The sequence below is a fragment of the Puma concolor genome, chromosome C2 (assembly GCF_028749965.1).
Source record: "Puma concolor isolate L17-30 chromosome C2, mPumCon1.1.hap2, whole genome shotgun sequence".
Taxonomy (NCBI): domain Eukaryota; kingdom Metazoa; phylum Chordata; class Mammalia; order Carnivora; family Felidae; genus Puma; species Puma concolor.
This window is the reverse complement of record NC_141675.1, coordinates 45948031-45965764: the sequence shown is the minus strand read 5'-3', so window position 1 is coordinate 45965764 and position 17734 is coordinate 45948031. Positions and strand designations below refer to the sequence as shown.

The 17734-nt window shown below is 40.4% G+C and overlaps 1 protein-coding gene across 1 annotated transcript in view; it reads right to left on the bottom strand.

Moving 5' to 3' along the window:
- MED12L (mediator complex subunit 12L) overlaps positions 1-17734 on the bottom strand; it is a 340943-nt gene that overhangs the window by 261070 nt on the left and 62139 nt on the right. Inside the window, exons 8-13 of the mRNA XM_086674526.1 lie at positions 10786-10955; positions 7710-7820; positions 6199-6468; positions 2170-2319; positions 1309-1408; positions 855-991 (exon numbers count right to left, since the gene is read on the bottom strand). Coding sequence (XP_086530652.1) covers positions 855-991; positions 1309-1408; positions 2170-2319; positions 6199-6468; positions 7710-7820; positions 10786-10955 — 938 coding nt within the window. The remainder of the gene's footprint in view (positions 1-854; positions 992-1308; positions 1409-2169; positions 2320-6198; positions 6469-7709; positions 7821-10785; positions 10956-17734) is intronic.

Genomic DNA, 17734 nt, shown 5'->3' with positions numbered 1-17734 from the left:
GACAAATTTTATGTGTGAATTCAGCTAGTCCATGGTACCCAGTTTTTTGGGTCAAAATTCAGTCTAGATGTTGCTGTGAAGTTATTCTTCTAAATGTGGACACCATTTAAATCAGTAAACTTAAAGTAACGCAGATTATTCTCCATAAGGTAGGTGGACCCCACCCAATTAGTTGAAGGCCTTACAAGAAAAGACAGGTCCCTGAGGAAGAAGGAATTCTGCTTCCAGACTGACTTCAGACTCAAGGCTGCAACATCAATTCTCCCTAGGGTCCCAAGCCTATTGGCCTGTCCGTTACGTTCCAGACACGTCTGCTCCCAGAATCCTATGAGCCAATTCCTTAAAATAAATACTTTTCACTTTTATATATATGTATGTAAATATATGTATGTACACACACACACACACACACACACACACACACACACAGTTTTTTTCTTTGTTAGCTCTGCTTGGAGAATCCTAATACGGGTTTTTTTAAAAAAATATGATCACAGTATCCATTCACTGCTCTAAATATTAAAATATATTACCCCAAAGTTAAAGTTAAACCATTATATAAAGTCCAATCACCAGATAAAGAATATTCTGCTAAAACTAAAATGATGGGGAGTGATGATAAAAGGGCCAAGACAAGTCTTTCCAGTAACTATACCTAAGTAAATAAGCCCAATGGACATTCTTTTTTAATAATTTGGGGGCATTTTAGTCCAACAATAAAATGATTTCAGGGTGTAGACCCCTTCATAAGTTATTACACTTCATAGAAAAGACTTCACCAGAATTTACTGAATGAAAAAAAAGAGAAAATATGCTGAGAAAATTTAAATGAAAAGAAGAAAAATATTAACTACCTCTTGGTTATCTTTGTTTTGGTTTGCCCAGAAAATCTTATGATAAAGCGTCTCCATTGAATTGCTGGAATCAGTTCGGTCAAAACAATGTCGATCCAACACTTCCAACGTGTGCAAAACCCGACTAATGGTCACCCCTAGATGTGGAAATTAAGCAAGCAGTTAAAGAGGTCAAACAAAGCCAAACAGCATAGTACAAAGCCATCATTATGTAGGGCAAAAGGAATTTCAAGAAAGTGTCATTCTCAGCATGTGAGAATTGCCAACAAAACCAAACCTGACATTCCAGACAGCGAGGAACTAAAGGGCACAGAAAGAGGAATGCCCTCAAAAGTCACTAGGTGCCTCTGTCAAAAAGCATCCTTATCCAATACGCTGACTGAGTTATAAGAATCAGAAACAGGGTATCAAGTCCCACATTCAAAAGTACTCCTTCTTCTCTTGGGTTCTGTACCTGCTGTTGACTCTTGGCACTTGTCAAAAGACCACCGAACTTCCACTGCACGGCCTCTTTGTTTTATCTGCTGTTCTACCTCATAAATCCTTGCCCGAACCTGAAAGATAATGGCTTCTAATTAACTTATGCCTGGAAAGCCACAGTGGCTGTCTAAATCACGTCAGGTTTTTCCACATGAGCAGAGCATCCTACAGGGAACTACAATCGTGACTGCACCGTAACAAATTTAGCCTGTTGTCCAAGAAGCGCATTTTAAAATTTACGAGGGGTGATTCAATGCCAGTTGTCAATAACAAACACTCACAAAAAATAAATGCTTGCTTTACAAGTAAAAATTTTTTAGGATATCCTCTATGGAAAGGTGAAAGCTCTCAAGTATCATTTTTGATCCATTCTTCTATGTATGAAAATAGCTAGGCATGTTTTATGAATTTAAGAACATTGCTTGGTGAAAAACAGGGATCTTACTCTCAACATTAGTCACAGTCCTGCGGTTTAAATTTCATAAGTCTCTGAACCAAATAACCCGTCACTAATAAAAACAGTTACTAAATATCACAGACTGCCATCTACGGGAATTGTGTCATGTATGAGAGCCACCATCACAATTACCGTCTGGGTGGCAGGACGCTTTGCAAGAGCTGCCCAGCAAGAGCTAAAGGAGGAAGGGAGCAATGTGATGAACTTCTGCGGTCCAGAGAGGCTAACTACTTCCCCCCACATCCCTCAGAGAGATGGGGAGCAGGGCTGGGAAGGGCAAGCATCCAAGCATCTGAGAGGCTAACACCCATGCGGCTCGCTGTGTCGTGATGCCTCTCAACGAAAACACCCATCCAACCACCGTAACAGAGAGTCTACCTGCTGATTGAAAGCTGTGTTCCCACCCGGCATGGGGAGACTGGAGGGGGCCACCTGCAGCAGATCCAGGGGCGAGCCTGGGTTCGCGCTCTTATTGTCGTTTGTGGAATAATTCCACACCAAGGCACTTGGGCAACAGAGAGTGACAGTCTGGAAATGAAGCAGGAAAATCCAGATATTTAAGAGGAACAAGTATAACAGCTTAACAATAAAAACGAGGCCTCATCATAACTATATTATAGTTTCCTACAAGTACCCATTCTCAACTTTTCAAGTCTTAAGACAAAACTAAAATAGAATTATTAATTTGAAATGGAGGTGGTACAGCTGAGAAATTAAGGAATATTATAATTCATAAGCTAACATTCCAGCACAGAGAACCTAGGAAACTTAATAAAAACACAGTAATTATCACTTAAAAATTGTCACTTAAAACAATTTTTTTCATGCAATTAGAAAAAGGAGAGATGGAATTAGAATGTGTAATTTCTAAAGTTATAAAATCTAAAAAGGAATTTGTTTTAATCTATGAAATAATCTCTGAGATAATGCAGTAAATAGCTTCATAAATGCTAGACAGACAGTAACCCTAGACCAGTGGGTGGCACATTTTCTATAAAAAGCCAGAGAGTAAATGCTTTAAGCTTTGCAGGTCACCTATAATTTGTCACATATTCTTTTTGTTTTAATAACTCATTGGAAATATAAAATATATTCTTAGCTCGTTGGCTGGCATTGGCCTACAGATTACAGCTTGCCTACCTCTACGTTACACCCTTGCAGACATTTTTTCTTCAACCAGCTTGCATGAAGCACCTTCTATGACCCCTCACTCACAAGCCACAACGATCCCATGAGGTAGGTAATGCTATTCCCCCCACTGTACCACAGAGGAATAGGAGCCATAGAGGAGAGTAATAACCAGCCAAGTTGATTTCAGCACACGTGTCTAGAACCTCTATGCTATCGTTCTGCCTTCTAAACATAGAGTTGATATTATGGCTCCAGTTTAAATAAGTCCTTGCTCCATACTGAACACTGCATCATCACAACCCTAACCATGTGTGGTCACCAAGTAGGAACTGTCACCATCCCCCTCACACACAGGAAACAGAGCCTAAAGGTTACATTAGAAACTGGAAGAGCAGAGGCTGAAATCAGGTCTGCGAGTATTCTAAAAAACAGGTTTCGGGCACCTGGGTGGCTCAGTCGGTTAAGCGCCCAACTTCGGCTCAGGTCATGATCTCACGACTCGTTGAGTTTCAGCCCAGCATTGGGCTCTATGCTGACAGTTTAGAGCCTGGAGCCTGCTTCAGATTCTGTGTCTCCGTCTCACTCTGCCTCTCCCCCACTTACTCTCTCTCTCTCTCTCTCTCTCTCTCTCTCTCTCAAAAATAAAAAATAAACATTACATAAAAAAAAAAGTCTTAACTATCATGTTGTGCCACTCAACAACTGTGAGCTTGTTAGAGAAGGGATGCAATGTTTCTTCTAAAATGCAAAACTGAGTATCACAAAAACTAGATTCTGAAGTCTAGGAGACATCTCTGTGGAAACCAGGTGGCAGATATGAAGAACGTCAAATCCCTGAGCCCCACTACTGCATCTGTCTCCACTGGTCCACATACCCGTCTCCTTCCTCCTGTGTGTGAGGAGGTCGGGGTTCTCATCTCCTGTCCATCATGGAGTTCTTCCCAGTGTTCTTAAAATCACCAATACCCAGGGCACTGATCTATCACACACCCCTCTTCTCCTGTTTGCACTCTCTACTAGTTTAATCTCAGCTGAGAAATATGTTCAAATCTGGGGCGCCTGGGTGGCTCAGTCCGTTGAGCGTCCGACTTCGGCTCAGGTCATGATCTCGTGGTCCGTGAGTTTGAAGTCCCGCGTCTGTACTGACAGCTCAGACCCTGGAGCCTGTTTCAGATTCTGTGTTTCCCTCTCTCTCTCTCTGCCCCTCCCCCACTCATGCTGTCTTTCTCTGTCAAAAATAAACAAACATTAAAAAAATTAAAAAAAAAAAAAAGAAATATGTTCAAATCTGACCATCAAAAAAACAAAACCTTTTAAAAAATCTCCACTCACTTAGCAGCAATCTCTCTCCTTTCCTTCCACAGACAGGTCTCTCAAAAGAACAGGTAGCATTATTTCTCCTCATTTTCATCACTCCTCAACCCGCCTTACAATGGCTTCTCAACTGACCACCGTCTTATCAAAGACAATCCAGCCATCTTCTTACCAGACTTCCCCAATATGGGGGCACTGCCCACTACCATCTCCTTTTGGAAACTTCCTGCAGTAGCTAGAGAAGCAGCTCAGCATGGTGGGTAAGAGTGTGGACCCTGGATCCAGACTGCCTGGGTGTGAATTCCAGCTTTGCCACTTACTTGCTGTGTGACCTATGCCCCCATTTCATCATTCATGTTACAGCAGTAATATTGGTTCCAATCTCATAGGATGTTCTGAGAAGTGACTTAATACACATTACAATTTAGAGCGATGCTTAGAACACAATAAATGCTAGTAAGATTATAACAGAATCCTAACAATAGCATTCCTATTCTCGTTGTCCTTGTCTCTCTATAACAATAGTCTCTCCCCTTCCTTTTCTGTCCAGTCTGGCCACACTTTCACAGCCCCCTCCGTGGACTGCCCTTCAGCCGCCTCTTCACCACTCAGGCCACAGGTCACCACTCACTGCTAACTCTTCAGGTAATCTCACCCCCTCTTGGGGTTTGGGTCAGCCAAGTGTCCCTGAGGGATTCAAATCCACACATCTGGCTGGATGTCTGGCATCAACTTCAAAATGAGACATGTAAAAACTTCTGGAACAAAATTATTTAGAGATGCTAAAGGACAAATAATCCAAAACTGTCCAAAAGTGAACTTACCTAGACTCTCCCAAACTGACTTTTTTGGCCTTGTCTCTCCCTCTCTTTCCCCTCCCTTGCTAGTCCCACAAATCCTCCCTCTATTGTGGCCACAACAATCTAAATCAACGGCACAACTGACCATGGCACCTTCCTGCCTAAAACCCTCCAGTCTCATTCCAATCATAAGGCACCTAGGGGGTCTTATATGCCCACACCCCAACAGGCTTTACACTTGATGTTCCATTAATACCAACCTGCACACAAGATGACTGATCAACCCTCTGGCCCTTTTCTCATGCTGCTCCCTCTGCCAAGAATACTCTTAGCACCTTTTTTTTAAAAAAAAAAAAAAAAAAACAAAAAACTCTTATAATATGCAGTAGTCAGAACTGCTTCCTTCAGAAAGCCTCTCTGAATTCTGGGTTGAACTACAAGTTCCGCTTCTCAACTCCCTTAGTCCCCTGCGCATCCTTCCATTGGCCTTTGCCATAGTATATGGAAACTGTCCATTGACAAGCCTGTCTTCCCCACAAGACCATAAGCTCTACCTGAGTGGAGAACATGTCTTTAAGGCCAGGCCAAAGCCTCTTAGTAAAGAGCGGGACACCTTAAGAGCCCCAGAAATGGAACCTGAACACTAACTTGCGAGCTCCTCTAGGACGGGGCTGTATCTCATTCCTGACAGCATCGGCCCAGTGGCCTGCAAGCAACTGGATGTTCAAGGACCACACAAGCAGTGATACTTGGCCGAACAACAGAGCCTGACAAATTACCTGGATTTACAAGAAATAGAGAGGATGGCAACCAACTTAGGATGTAGACTGAGGAAGCTATAAAATGCTGCACTGAGAAACTGTCTTTCCAAAAGCAAAGTAATATAGCAGACTTATTCTGTGGGTTCCCTCAAGGATTTTATCATTGAGAGTGCTGCATGGTATAATAAAAGGTAACTACAAGAACTTTCTTCTACACAGAAGCAACAAATCTTCACTCAGCTTGATCCAACATAGAAAAATAAAAACATGAAACTTCAATCTGCAAATTATTTGGATGAGGAAAAAACTGGAATGTGACGTGAAAGTTGAAGGGGCAATTCTTAACTCGATTATCTCCTACGCTGAATTTTAACATAAAACAGCAAGGGCCAGGGACTTACCTGCAACATACAACTAAGTCCATAAACCAGGGGGCCATGCTGTGCACAGGAGAGGAAGTCTGAGAAGGCCAGCTGCACGGGACTCATGACGGGGCCAGGGGGGCCAGGGCTGGGGGCCCCGATGCTTGAGTTGTTTGGTCCTATCATCATGTGGGGCGAGTGGGCAGCAAGAAGGCTGGGGCTATCGCTCAGCAGCAAGGCAAGACGCCGGGCACAAAAGTAGGCAAGACGACGAGACAGGTAAGCCGACTGAACAAACTCGTCCGAATACTGAGAAGCACAAGGACAACGGGCTTCAGTCACGTCTGATACTACTCGGTGAAACAACTATTTTAACAAAGACTTTTTTCATTAAGAGAAAGCGGGGGGCGGGGGGGGGACTTCACAAGTACTGTAGAAACCAGTGCTGTCCAATAGAAACAACACAAGCCATATATGTAATTTTAAGTTTTCCATTAAAAAAATAACAGGCAAGTGGCACCTGGGTGGCTCAGTCGGTTGAGTTTCCAACTTCAGCTCAGGTCATGATCTCACAGTCTGTGAGCTCGAGCCCCACATCAAGCTCTATGCTGTCAGTTCAGAGCCTGCAGCCTTCTTCTGATTCTGTCTCCCTCTCTCTCTGCCCCTCCCCCACTCACACTCTGTCTCTCAAAATATGAATAAATGTTAAAAAAAATTTTTTTAATAAATAAATAACAGGCAAAATTAAATAAGTAACGTATTTTATTTAGCCTATCATACCCAAAACACTATCATTTCAACAGGGAATCAACACAAAAAGATTTCATGAGACATTATACACTCTTTTCTGAACTAAATGTGAAATCTGGTGTGCGTTTACACTAAGAGCACATATCAAATTGCACTTGTCGTAGCTCGAGGGCTCGAAAGCTACCTGGGGCTAGTGGCTACTCTAATGGACAGCATGGGCACAGACCATCACAGGGAGGATACACAGGACACCCGCACAGTGCAGTCTCCAGGAGGGTACGAGGGAGAGGAAGAGAATTACTTTTCACTAGATACTCTTTCATATTGCTTAAATGACCAAATGCATGTATTAACTTTCCAGGAAAACTTTATGTTTTCTAAGTAAATCATAACCAAATAACCTAAATTTTTAACAGATCTTAAAGCAATCATTAAAACAGGAAGTTCCCACCCCCAGTGGCTCAAAGAATGTCAAATGAATATAAAAGATCCTCTAATGCTTAAAAAGAGATGATTTTGTTTTGTTTTCACAGACATCTGTGCTAATGGGGAGATAGTATGTAAAGAGCTGTCTGCTTAGCTCACCGACGGGCGGCATTAGCGTAGGTGAGAATACTTTAGAAGGACACGTGGTTAAAAACTATGAACGTGGCTGATACATGTGGAGTAGCATCAAGCCATTTTTCCCTTCTATCCCAAAGATAATGTTCTTCCTCTTCCACCTCTACATACTTAATCATCCTAATCAGACTCCTTTCTTGCCCATATAATCAGCTGGCTCGTGGTCACATGTACTATACCTGCAGCATGAGTGGTAACAAGAGTTTAAGAAGGTCATCATCCATCGGTCTGATCTTCTCTAACACATCCAAGATCCATGTCAAATATTCATGTTTTTCTAGCATTCCTTCCTTCAATGAAAGAGAAAGTCACACTGATGACGTTAAAGCAAGACCAATTCACATTCAAAAAGGAGCACTGTAACTCTTTTGCTGAAGTGTAATTTTACTACTGTTATTTGTGTTGTATGGTCTCCTTGACCACACCCCAAATTCTAAACGAAACAAAGTGCCAGTGTGATTCTGTATAATCGGTTTGGGGTGGGTTTTTTGGTTTTCTTTTTTTCTTGGTAATCTGCTTCATTCTAAATTGAAAACAATTAGGGGCGCCTGGGTGGCGCAGTCGGTTAAGCGTCCGACTTCAGCCAGGTCACGATCTCGCGGTCCGTGAGTTCGAGCCCCGCGTCGGGCTCTGGGCTGATGGCTCGGAGCCTGGAGCCTGTTTCCGATTCTGTGTCTCCCTCTCTCTTTGCCCCTCCCCTGGTCATGCTCTGTCTCTCTCTGTCCCAAAAATAAATAAAAAACGTTGAAAAAAAAAATTAAAAAAAATAAATAAATAAAAATCAATCCCCAAAGTAGTTTTTTAAAAAAAATAAAATAAAAAATAAATAAATAAATAAATAAATAAATAAATAAATAAATAAATAGAAAACAATTAATTCCTATGAGAAAGGAAATTCAGAAGCTTTCAGACTCTGAGGACATGTCAAGCATGTGTCCAGATTTCCAGGGAGTATGAACTTATGTCACAGGAGGAAACCTGTCCAGTGGTGATAATTATACAGAACAAAAGCCCCCATCACACTATCATCTCAGCAAGCATTTGAAAATCCCATTAGGTCTAATGCCCTCCCAATAACCCCTGCCTCTATCCTAAAATGAATTTCAGATACTATAACCTATGCATGAAATATAACCTTAAAAAATCAAATTAATGGCCTAATTAACTATTAACAAATGAAAAAAATTATAATAAAATAATGTATAAATGTTCCAACATAACTACACTAAAAATAACAACACACCTCAGATTTCCAAAATGTTCCAGAGGTGGTCTAGCCCCTCTTGCACCGTTAACATTTTCATTTACTACTTTCATATAAACACACACACATACGTACATATAAACCAACTATTCTTCTATGATATTCTATGTGTGTATGTATTTAATATCATGTTACAGTTTTGTATTATGACCTACATCATGAAAGAATCTTCAAAATAGAAACAAAAAGATACGCTTTCTGGGAAAGACACTTGTATCTTTAAGGTCATTCTGATAACCACCTTAGTAGTTAATATGAATGCCTACTCTACTCCTAGCAACTTTTTCTTACCTATTTATCACCAGTGGTCCACTATCATGGTTATCAGCGATTTGTGTGAAAATATACTGACAAATCATAGCTTCAGTATTTAAAAGATAACAGTGACACTGGCATGACATCAAGATATCTACTGGTTGCTAATTTCTAATTTTTAAAATGCCTTAAATCCAAGAATTAAATGGTTAGTCACAAAAAGTACAATTAAAAAAATTTTTTTTTTATTTTTTTAAATTTTTTTTTTTCAACATTTATTTATTTTTGGGACAGAGAGAGACAGAGCATGAATGGGGGAGGGGCAGAGAGAGAGGGAGACACAGAATCGGAAACAGGCTCCAGGCTCTGAGCCATCAGCCCAGAGCCTGACGCGGGGCTCGAACTCACGGACCGCGAGATCGTGACCTGGCTGAAGTCGGACGCTTAACCGACTGCGCCACCCAGGCGCCCCTACAATTAAAAATTTTAAGACCAGTGAATTTGAAGTTGATAAAGAAATGAATAAATGGAATTTTGTACTTAACATATACGAGATGGCAAGTGCGAGGTTCAAAAAAGAGTCTTCATTAATATGACTTTCAATGGCTACACATCCATCCTCAAGATGCCTCTGTGTACATACCCACACCCTTATTTCTGCACATGTATCTGCAGGTGTATGTACTAAGTCAGTTTCACATTTCAGAATATGGCAAATTAAAATATACTAAACTTTTAAATTCAAACATTAGTGACCCAATTAAATTCATCCATTTAGGACCTGCTTCCTATAAAGGAGATATTGATTTCAATGTTCCCAATACACAAAGTAATCCTTCCAAAAACATTAAGCATGTTGACAAACTTTTTCGAAGATGCAGACTAAATCCTCCACCCAAAGTCGTTAAAAACTCAGAGCAGGCACCAACGGAGTCCTCTGCTAAATGGAACTTGCATTTGTAAGAGTTGTTTCAACTGCCTTAAAACTAACAATGCTACTTGCCAAAAGGACCAGGCTTTTTCCCACTTTGAGCTCTTAGGAAAATTCTCTTATAGTCTGGAAATTATAAAGCTCTGAAAGGAAAATTTAGAAACTACATATCCTTTTTACCCCTTTCCTCTTTGGTCAAGATAACAGGTAGTCAAGTCTCTGCTAGTCATAAAACTTCAGCTGAATACACTTCTCCCTCTTCCTCAGTAGGAATAAAGACTGAAGCAAAAAACAGCACAAGTGCCCTCTTCTGGTCAATATGATTTACATCAGCTTCTCGGAGAGGAGGATTCAGTCATTCCTCAATGGCCTTATTCATCCTCCCAACTACATTTTAAACTGCTGCTGAGCCAAATTAACATGACCCTCTTATGGAGAAACTAAGCCCTAATGGAGATCTATGAGACAGGAAATACCCACGCAAATATTTTCTGAATGTATCTAATTTTTGCAAAAGAAAAGGTTTACAGGGATTATATTTAATACAGCAAAGGCAAAGTAATTAACAGCATTAAAAGGGCTAAGACCATTGAAAGCTGGAGATCAATATATCCAATAGAAGCTGTCATGTCAGGGCAAAGGTGTTACCTTCAATACAACTCAAGGTGAGAAATGTCAGACTGTTTTCTTTCAACATATTGGTTCATATAAAGATATCACTTGACTCCTAAAAAACTAAACTATAAAGTATTTGCTCTCTTCTTAAAAGCAAGCTAGACAGCCTTGAGGTTCTTGGGAAGGTTACCTGGAACATGTGAAATGCCAACTTTTCGTTGTATTCCCATTGCTTCATGGCTTGCTCCACATCTGGTGGCACTGGGACAGGACCATCACTTGTGCTGGAAGCCATGTGGTAAAAGTCAGAAATCTTGGCCAGCTGCTCTCGAAGATATCTGGTAGATATTTGTGTCCACTCTGCATTTAAAAAAAAAAAAAAAAAAAAACTTGTTTTAATTTCCAGACAAGATGGATAGAATAATTAATGTTTTCTCCCCCTTTCTGACAATCTTAAGGGTGTACATATAAAACAAACATCTATTACAAAAAAGTGGTTTTGACACAGCAAGCACTGTGCGAAGAAGTACAACCACCCCAGAGCCTTTAAGTAGTGCAACGTGGCCAGACCTAGTAGGAATGTTGGCCAGCTCTTGGGTGGAAAGGACGGCTCTCCCCTTGCGCCTCTGTGACCCCGAAGCTAGGAGAAGAGTTGCCCACACTTGAGTTATGTGCATTTAGTGATGCTCCGGGAGCATAAAATATTTTTTTGCATACAAAAAGCCACAAGCAGGAAATAGAACTGTGGAGGTGAGTACTTCAAGAAATTTCAATTCTACCGAAGAATTCAAAACCCTTCAAATGCAAGTCTTAAGGTAGATTTTTCAGGCTCCAAGTTGGATTTCTAACTTGCCTAATTAAGATCTGTTTTGTTTTCATCAGTCTGTAAGAGGAGTGGCATTCGCCGTGGGCTGGCCCTTCACAGCATTCCGACCTGCACTCTCCCCCTCCCCGCACCTGCCAGAAACACAAGCGCGGCTGCCTCTTGGACAGCCATCTGGACCTTCAATTAGTCTCCGCTCCACAACCAACACAGGATGCCTCAGAACTCAATCAGAAAGAGTAGTGAGCAACAAAAGGTAGGAGTACAGAAAGGAAATAGGAAAAGTACCATTACAAAAAAAAACAAAAAACAAAAAACAAACAAAAAAACCCACAAATTATTCAAAAATGTCTGCCAGAGGGGCACAAATTAAATCAGTGTGTTGCCTCTGGCAACCGTGAGGGATGTGATGCCAACTTTAGCCCATTCTGTGGATAAAAATGTAATAATTGCATGCTCACAGCCAAATTTCCCCAAGGATTAGTGAAACAGCATTTCAGAAGAAACCACCCTACTGAAACGTTACCACACAATGCTGTTTTCCCATTATCCAGGCAATTGGCTCTCCCGCCTTATTTTTAAAGGAACCTATCTTGACAAAAGTAGGAGCAGAAACTAAACATCTGTTGGGGACTGAGGGCTTTGTTTTTATTTTTTAAGTACTGTTAAAAGTACTTGACAATAGTCCAGAGAGAACTACTGTTAAGTTTTGGTCTAAACAACTTATTCTCATTGTGTCTTATTTAAAATTTTCAGATGCACGTGTTAAACTGTAGTAATTAAGCCAATGCAAAAAGATGAACAGCTACTAGGTCAACATTCTGTCCCTAGTGTAACAGCATTTTAGAAAGCACCACCAATAACATACTAATATTCATCTATCAGCATTAAAGACATAACAATACATTATCAGCATCATCATCTGATGCCCCCATTATGAACTAATAGTCTCATGACACTCGTTTGACAAAACAAAATGCCCACCATCAGATGAGATAAGTTTAGCTTGGCTATAATAAGCAAAAACAAAAATAACAGGGATCCAAATCCTAGCTTTTGTGTGCCAAGCCTTGCTATTAACTCTCTCAGCATGGTACCATCCTCAATACCCCCACAGAATATTTTAGCCTCAAGAGCTAAAAATAACACACATATTCACACACCACCTACTTCGTCCAGGGTATATTTTCTTTTCAAGATTGTTAAATACATAAGAAATATGTGTTCACTACAGAAAAATGTGTAATGCAGAGATGAAAAAAAAACATCTGTAATCCCATCACTCATAATCAAATATTCTAATATATATCTTTTCAGTCATTTTTCCTTTATATGTGCTGGGATTTTTTTTATTTTATTTTTATTAAAATAAATCTTTAATGTTTGTTTATTTTTGAAGAGACAGAGCATGAGAGGGGGAGGGGCAGAGAGAGAGGGAGACACAGAATCTAAAGCAGGCTCCAGGCTCTGAGCTGTCAGCACAGAGCCTGACACAGAGCTCAAACTCATGAACTGTGAGATCATGACCCAAGCTGAAGTTAGATGCTTAACCTTAACCAACTGAGCCACCCAGGCGTCCCGATGCTGGAATGTTTATATAAACATGCATTTCTTTTAAAAATTATGCTGAATAGGACATTCCACAATCTGAACTCCTTGTGGGATTCAAATGGTATGCAAATGTAGGTCTCTTGAGTAGTGTTTTTTAACACTAACTATATTTAACTGGCAGTAAGTTATCACATCAATCAGATAGATTCAGAGGTCTGGGACATAAGAGTCTACAGAGGATTAGTATAAAAATTAGGATGCACACAAAATGTTTATTAAAAGCTGAAAACAGAAAATAACAAATGGCCCCCAGTCTTCCAACACCATGAAATTATTAGGATCCACTGACATCCCTCATGCTTAGTTAGGACAAATAATGAAAACCGAGCAGGGCTGGGGGGTGGGGGCCGCAGTGGCAAGGCAGGCAGTGGTTCTCAGCCCTGGGTGTGAATTCAGTCCCAGGGGGAACTTCGACCAAATTCCAGTGCCTTCGGTTCCTCCTGCCAGATCTAGACGTAACTGGCTGGAGGAAGGAGGTGTTTTTTATCAGGTGATAAAAAGAAAATAGGAATGGATAAAAGTCACAGGGAAGATGGGCGGGGGGTGGGGGTGGGGGTGGGGGTAGGATGTACAGTGTTCAAAGGTGCAAAAGGCGCAGAAAGTGAACAAGGAGACCACTCTGAACGTGGAGCAAGCAGCTCTAAATTCAAGCAGCTCCAAGGATACGGCCACATTTGCAGTTCACTGATGTCAAGCAGAACTCCAGGTCCGTGAAGCCGGATTATTAGAAAGTGTGTCCACATAATTCACATTGAGAGTGAGTGGCACCAGGAATCAAGACTGAAAAGAATGACTGGTCCCTTTGACAACACTCCCCGGAGCCTCCATGAATCCCACAGCCACTTATTGCCTCTTTGTTAATGCCTAATCCCCAAGACAGAAGGGGTTTCGGAGGTCATACAGCTCACCCTAGCATTTTATAGATCCGGCACAGCAGGCTTATGCAAGGTCACACAGCTAAGCCAGAAGTACACCAACAGGTGTGAGATGCCCCACTGTAGTACATGAAAACATGTAAATCGACAAACACATAAAGGTCATAACAGACATGCGCCAAGTTCCGTTAAAGATGATCCTCCTTGGCCTGGAATACCTGCAGTATTAATAAGAAAACTGGGAGCCTGACAGAGGAGGAATCTACCCTGGGGGCAAACACAAAGCATGCCAAATGCAGCAAGGCTCAAGGGGAAGGTATCCTGGCAGCAAAACATTAGTTGAGAAGCAATAGAGGGCTGCGTTTAGTGGTTTTGCTAAAATGAACTTTGGAACAGGATGGCCTTGGGTCCAAATTCTAATTCTGCTACTTGCCTGTGTGATGTGAAACAAGGTATCTAACTCCTGCTAAGTCTCGATTTCCTCCTCTGCAATAGGAATCAATAACACACACACACACACACACACACACACACACACACACACACACACACACACACACACACGAGAGTTACCGTAAGGATGAGTTACTTAGCATGGTGCATACAATGCAGAAATAGATCAATATGTTGTAGCTATCATCACTATTATTGGGATGAAAAGCTTCCTGAAAGGAGACTAAGGGTTAGATCTTGACTGTCAGAGGATAGCACCTGTTGTCACTGATGTTAGACCCTGCCACTGCCACAGCTGAGCTGCCAAGCCTAACATAATGCTCTGGATAAGGATTTATAAAATCAAACAATGAGTTTCATGGTTCCAAAACCTTCAATGGATCAGCAATCCTTAATGAATTAAGGCCAAACTCCTTACCTGGAACTTAAAATCATTTCAATTGCTACCTATCAGTAAGTACCTGAAGTTGCTTTCTGACTGTCATACCCATGATGCTCTTTACCTACAATACCTCCTTTACTCACCTGTGTTCACTTGTGATAATTTTTCTGGACCCAATTCAAACGTGACATTGAATATGAAGCCTTCTCTAGTCTCTGGACACCAAGCCACCATGTAACGGGGCTCTCTCTGTTCTCTGATAGATCAGAATTTCTGTTCTTTCATCCTCTATCTCTTTCATCTCCATAAAACTATGTCTTATATAGTCAACATCAGAGTACTAATGTGAATCAATACACTATAAGGTGCTGCCCAAAGTAACTACTAAATTAAGTCACTCCCCAATTATTCTGCCTCCCAAATCTTCCTACAAACATCTTTGCTTTTTAAGGTTTTTTCTTTGTTTTTGTTTTTTGTTGTTGTTGTTGTTGTTTGTTTGTTCTTTTCTTTAGAGAGAGAACATTCAAGCAGGGGGAGAGGGGCAGAGGAACAGAGAGAATCTTAAACAGACTCTATGCTAAACACAGAGCCCAATGCAGGGCTCAATCCCACAACCCTGGGATCATGACCTGAGCTGAAATCAAAAGTCAGATGCTCAACTGACTGAGCCACCCAGATGCCCCTCTGCTTTTTAGTTTAAACTCATCACTGCATACCTACCTTTCAACACCATTTAGGAAATGTCAAATTCCCTGTCTAGTATGCTGTGTCTTTGTTACACCCAACACATCTAGAAGCACCTGCTAGTCAATGTACTGCAAAAGGCCCAACCAAATACTGAAGTTTCTTTCTCTTTAATAAACTTCCGGTAAATACATATGTGCGTCCTTTAATTTTGTGAGGCTCATTTTCCTGGCCAAATTCTTTCCTCTGATATCAAAGCCAGGCGGAACTCACTCTGGAAAATAAATCCAACAGAGATTATTTAAAACTTCAACCAGTCCCAGAGACTAAGGTGCACATTTTTAAGGTGATCCACTTGATCTAAAACTTAAGTCAAAGATGACAGTTTCCTTGAAGGAGAAACTCATATCCTAGAAAATTCTTCCTATGGCTACACCACTAAAACAAAAGTCCTTGCTTCTCCACAAAGGGAACAGCCTGCTTCTCAAAACTGTAGGATGTTGAGGGTTTAATCAGCCTGACTTTGGTGCATATTGATTGAGGAAAAAAAAAAAAACTTCATACATGTAAGACACAACACATTCCACTTCTAAATACTCAGTAAGAATGACTGAAAGATTTTCTACCAGTTTTTCTCATATTTTCTATTGTTAAAAGGCTTTCTTGATCAAAGGATACCATCAATCAAGTGAAAAGACAACCTACAAATTGGTAGAAAAATATTTGCAAGTCACCTATCTGATAAGAGACCTGGATCCAGAGCCTATAATGAACTATAACAACTTGATGATAACAAGATAAATAACCCATTTTTTTTTAATTGGCAAATGATCTGAATAGACATTCTCCAAGAAGATAAACAAATGGCCAATAAGCAGATGAAAAGATGCTCAACATCATTAGCTACCAGGAAAATGTTATTCAAAACCACAATGATATACCACTGGGGCAGTGATAAAAAGACACATAACATCAAGTGGTGGTGAGGATGTGTACAATTTAGAATCCTCATGCCTTGCTGGTAGGCATGTAAAATGCAAAACAGTTTGGCATTTCCTCAAAAAGTTAAAAGAGGAGTTGCCATAAAACCCATCAATTCCACAACTATATTCCCAGAAGAAATGAAAGTACACGTCCACACCAAGATTCATCAAGAAATGTTTGTAGTGGCATGATTCACAATAACCAAAAAGTGAAAGCCACCCAAATGTCCATTAACTGGTGAATGGATAAATGTGTTATATGCATACAAATACCATTCAGCCCTGAGAAGGCATGAAATGAACTACTGACACATACTACAACATGGATGAACCTTGAAAACATTATGCTAACTGGAAGTAGGCAGTTTCAAAGGACCACATATTGTAGGATTCCATTTATATGAAATGTTAAGAATAGGCCAATCTAGAGGGGCTAATTAGATTGCCTAGTGTAGATGGGGAGGGAGGGCAAATGAGAAGTGATGGCTAAAGAGTACATGATTTCTTTCAAGGGCAACAAAAATGTCCTAAAATGTGGCCATGGCAAGAATATGCAATGAGGAAAGAAATCACTTCAATAAATGGTTCTGGTAAAACTGGACAGCTGCGTGTTAAAGAATAAAGCTGGACCACTTTGTAATACTACACACAGAAATCAACTCAAAAGGGATTAATGACCTAAATGTGAGACATAAAACTCTTAGAAGAGAACATAGGTAATAATCTCTTTGACATCAGCTGTAGCAACATTTTTCTAGATAGGTCTCTTCAGGCAAGGGAAACAAAAGCAAGAAAATTAAACTACTCGGACTTCACCAAAAACTTGTATGCAACAAGGAAACCATCACCAAAACAAAAAGACAACCTACTGAATAGGGGAAGAGATCTGCAACTGACATACCTAATAAAGTGGTTCACATGCAAAAGATGTAGAGAACTTCAACACCATCGAAATAACAATCTGATTTTAAAATGGGCAGAGAATCTAAATAGACATTTTTCCAAAGAAGACATACAGAAGGCCAACAGACACATGAAAAGACGCTCATCACTGATCATCAGGGAAATGCAAATCAAAACCACAATGAGACACCACCTCACATCTGTCAGAATGGCAAGAATCAAAAGCCCAACAAAGAAGTATTGGCAAAGATGTGCCCTGTTGGACATTCCTCAAAAAATTAAAAACAGAATTATTACCATATGATCCATAATTCTACTACTGGGTATTTACCCAAAGAATACAAAAACAGTAATTCAAAAAGATATGCACCTCTATGCTTACTGAAATATTATTCATAATAGACAAATTATGGAAGCAACCATGT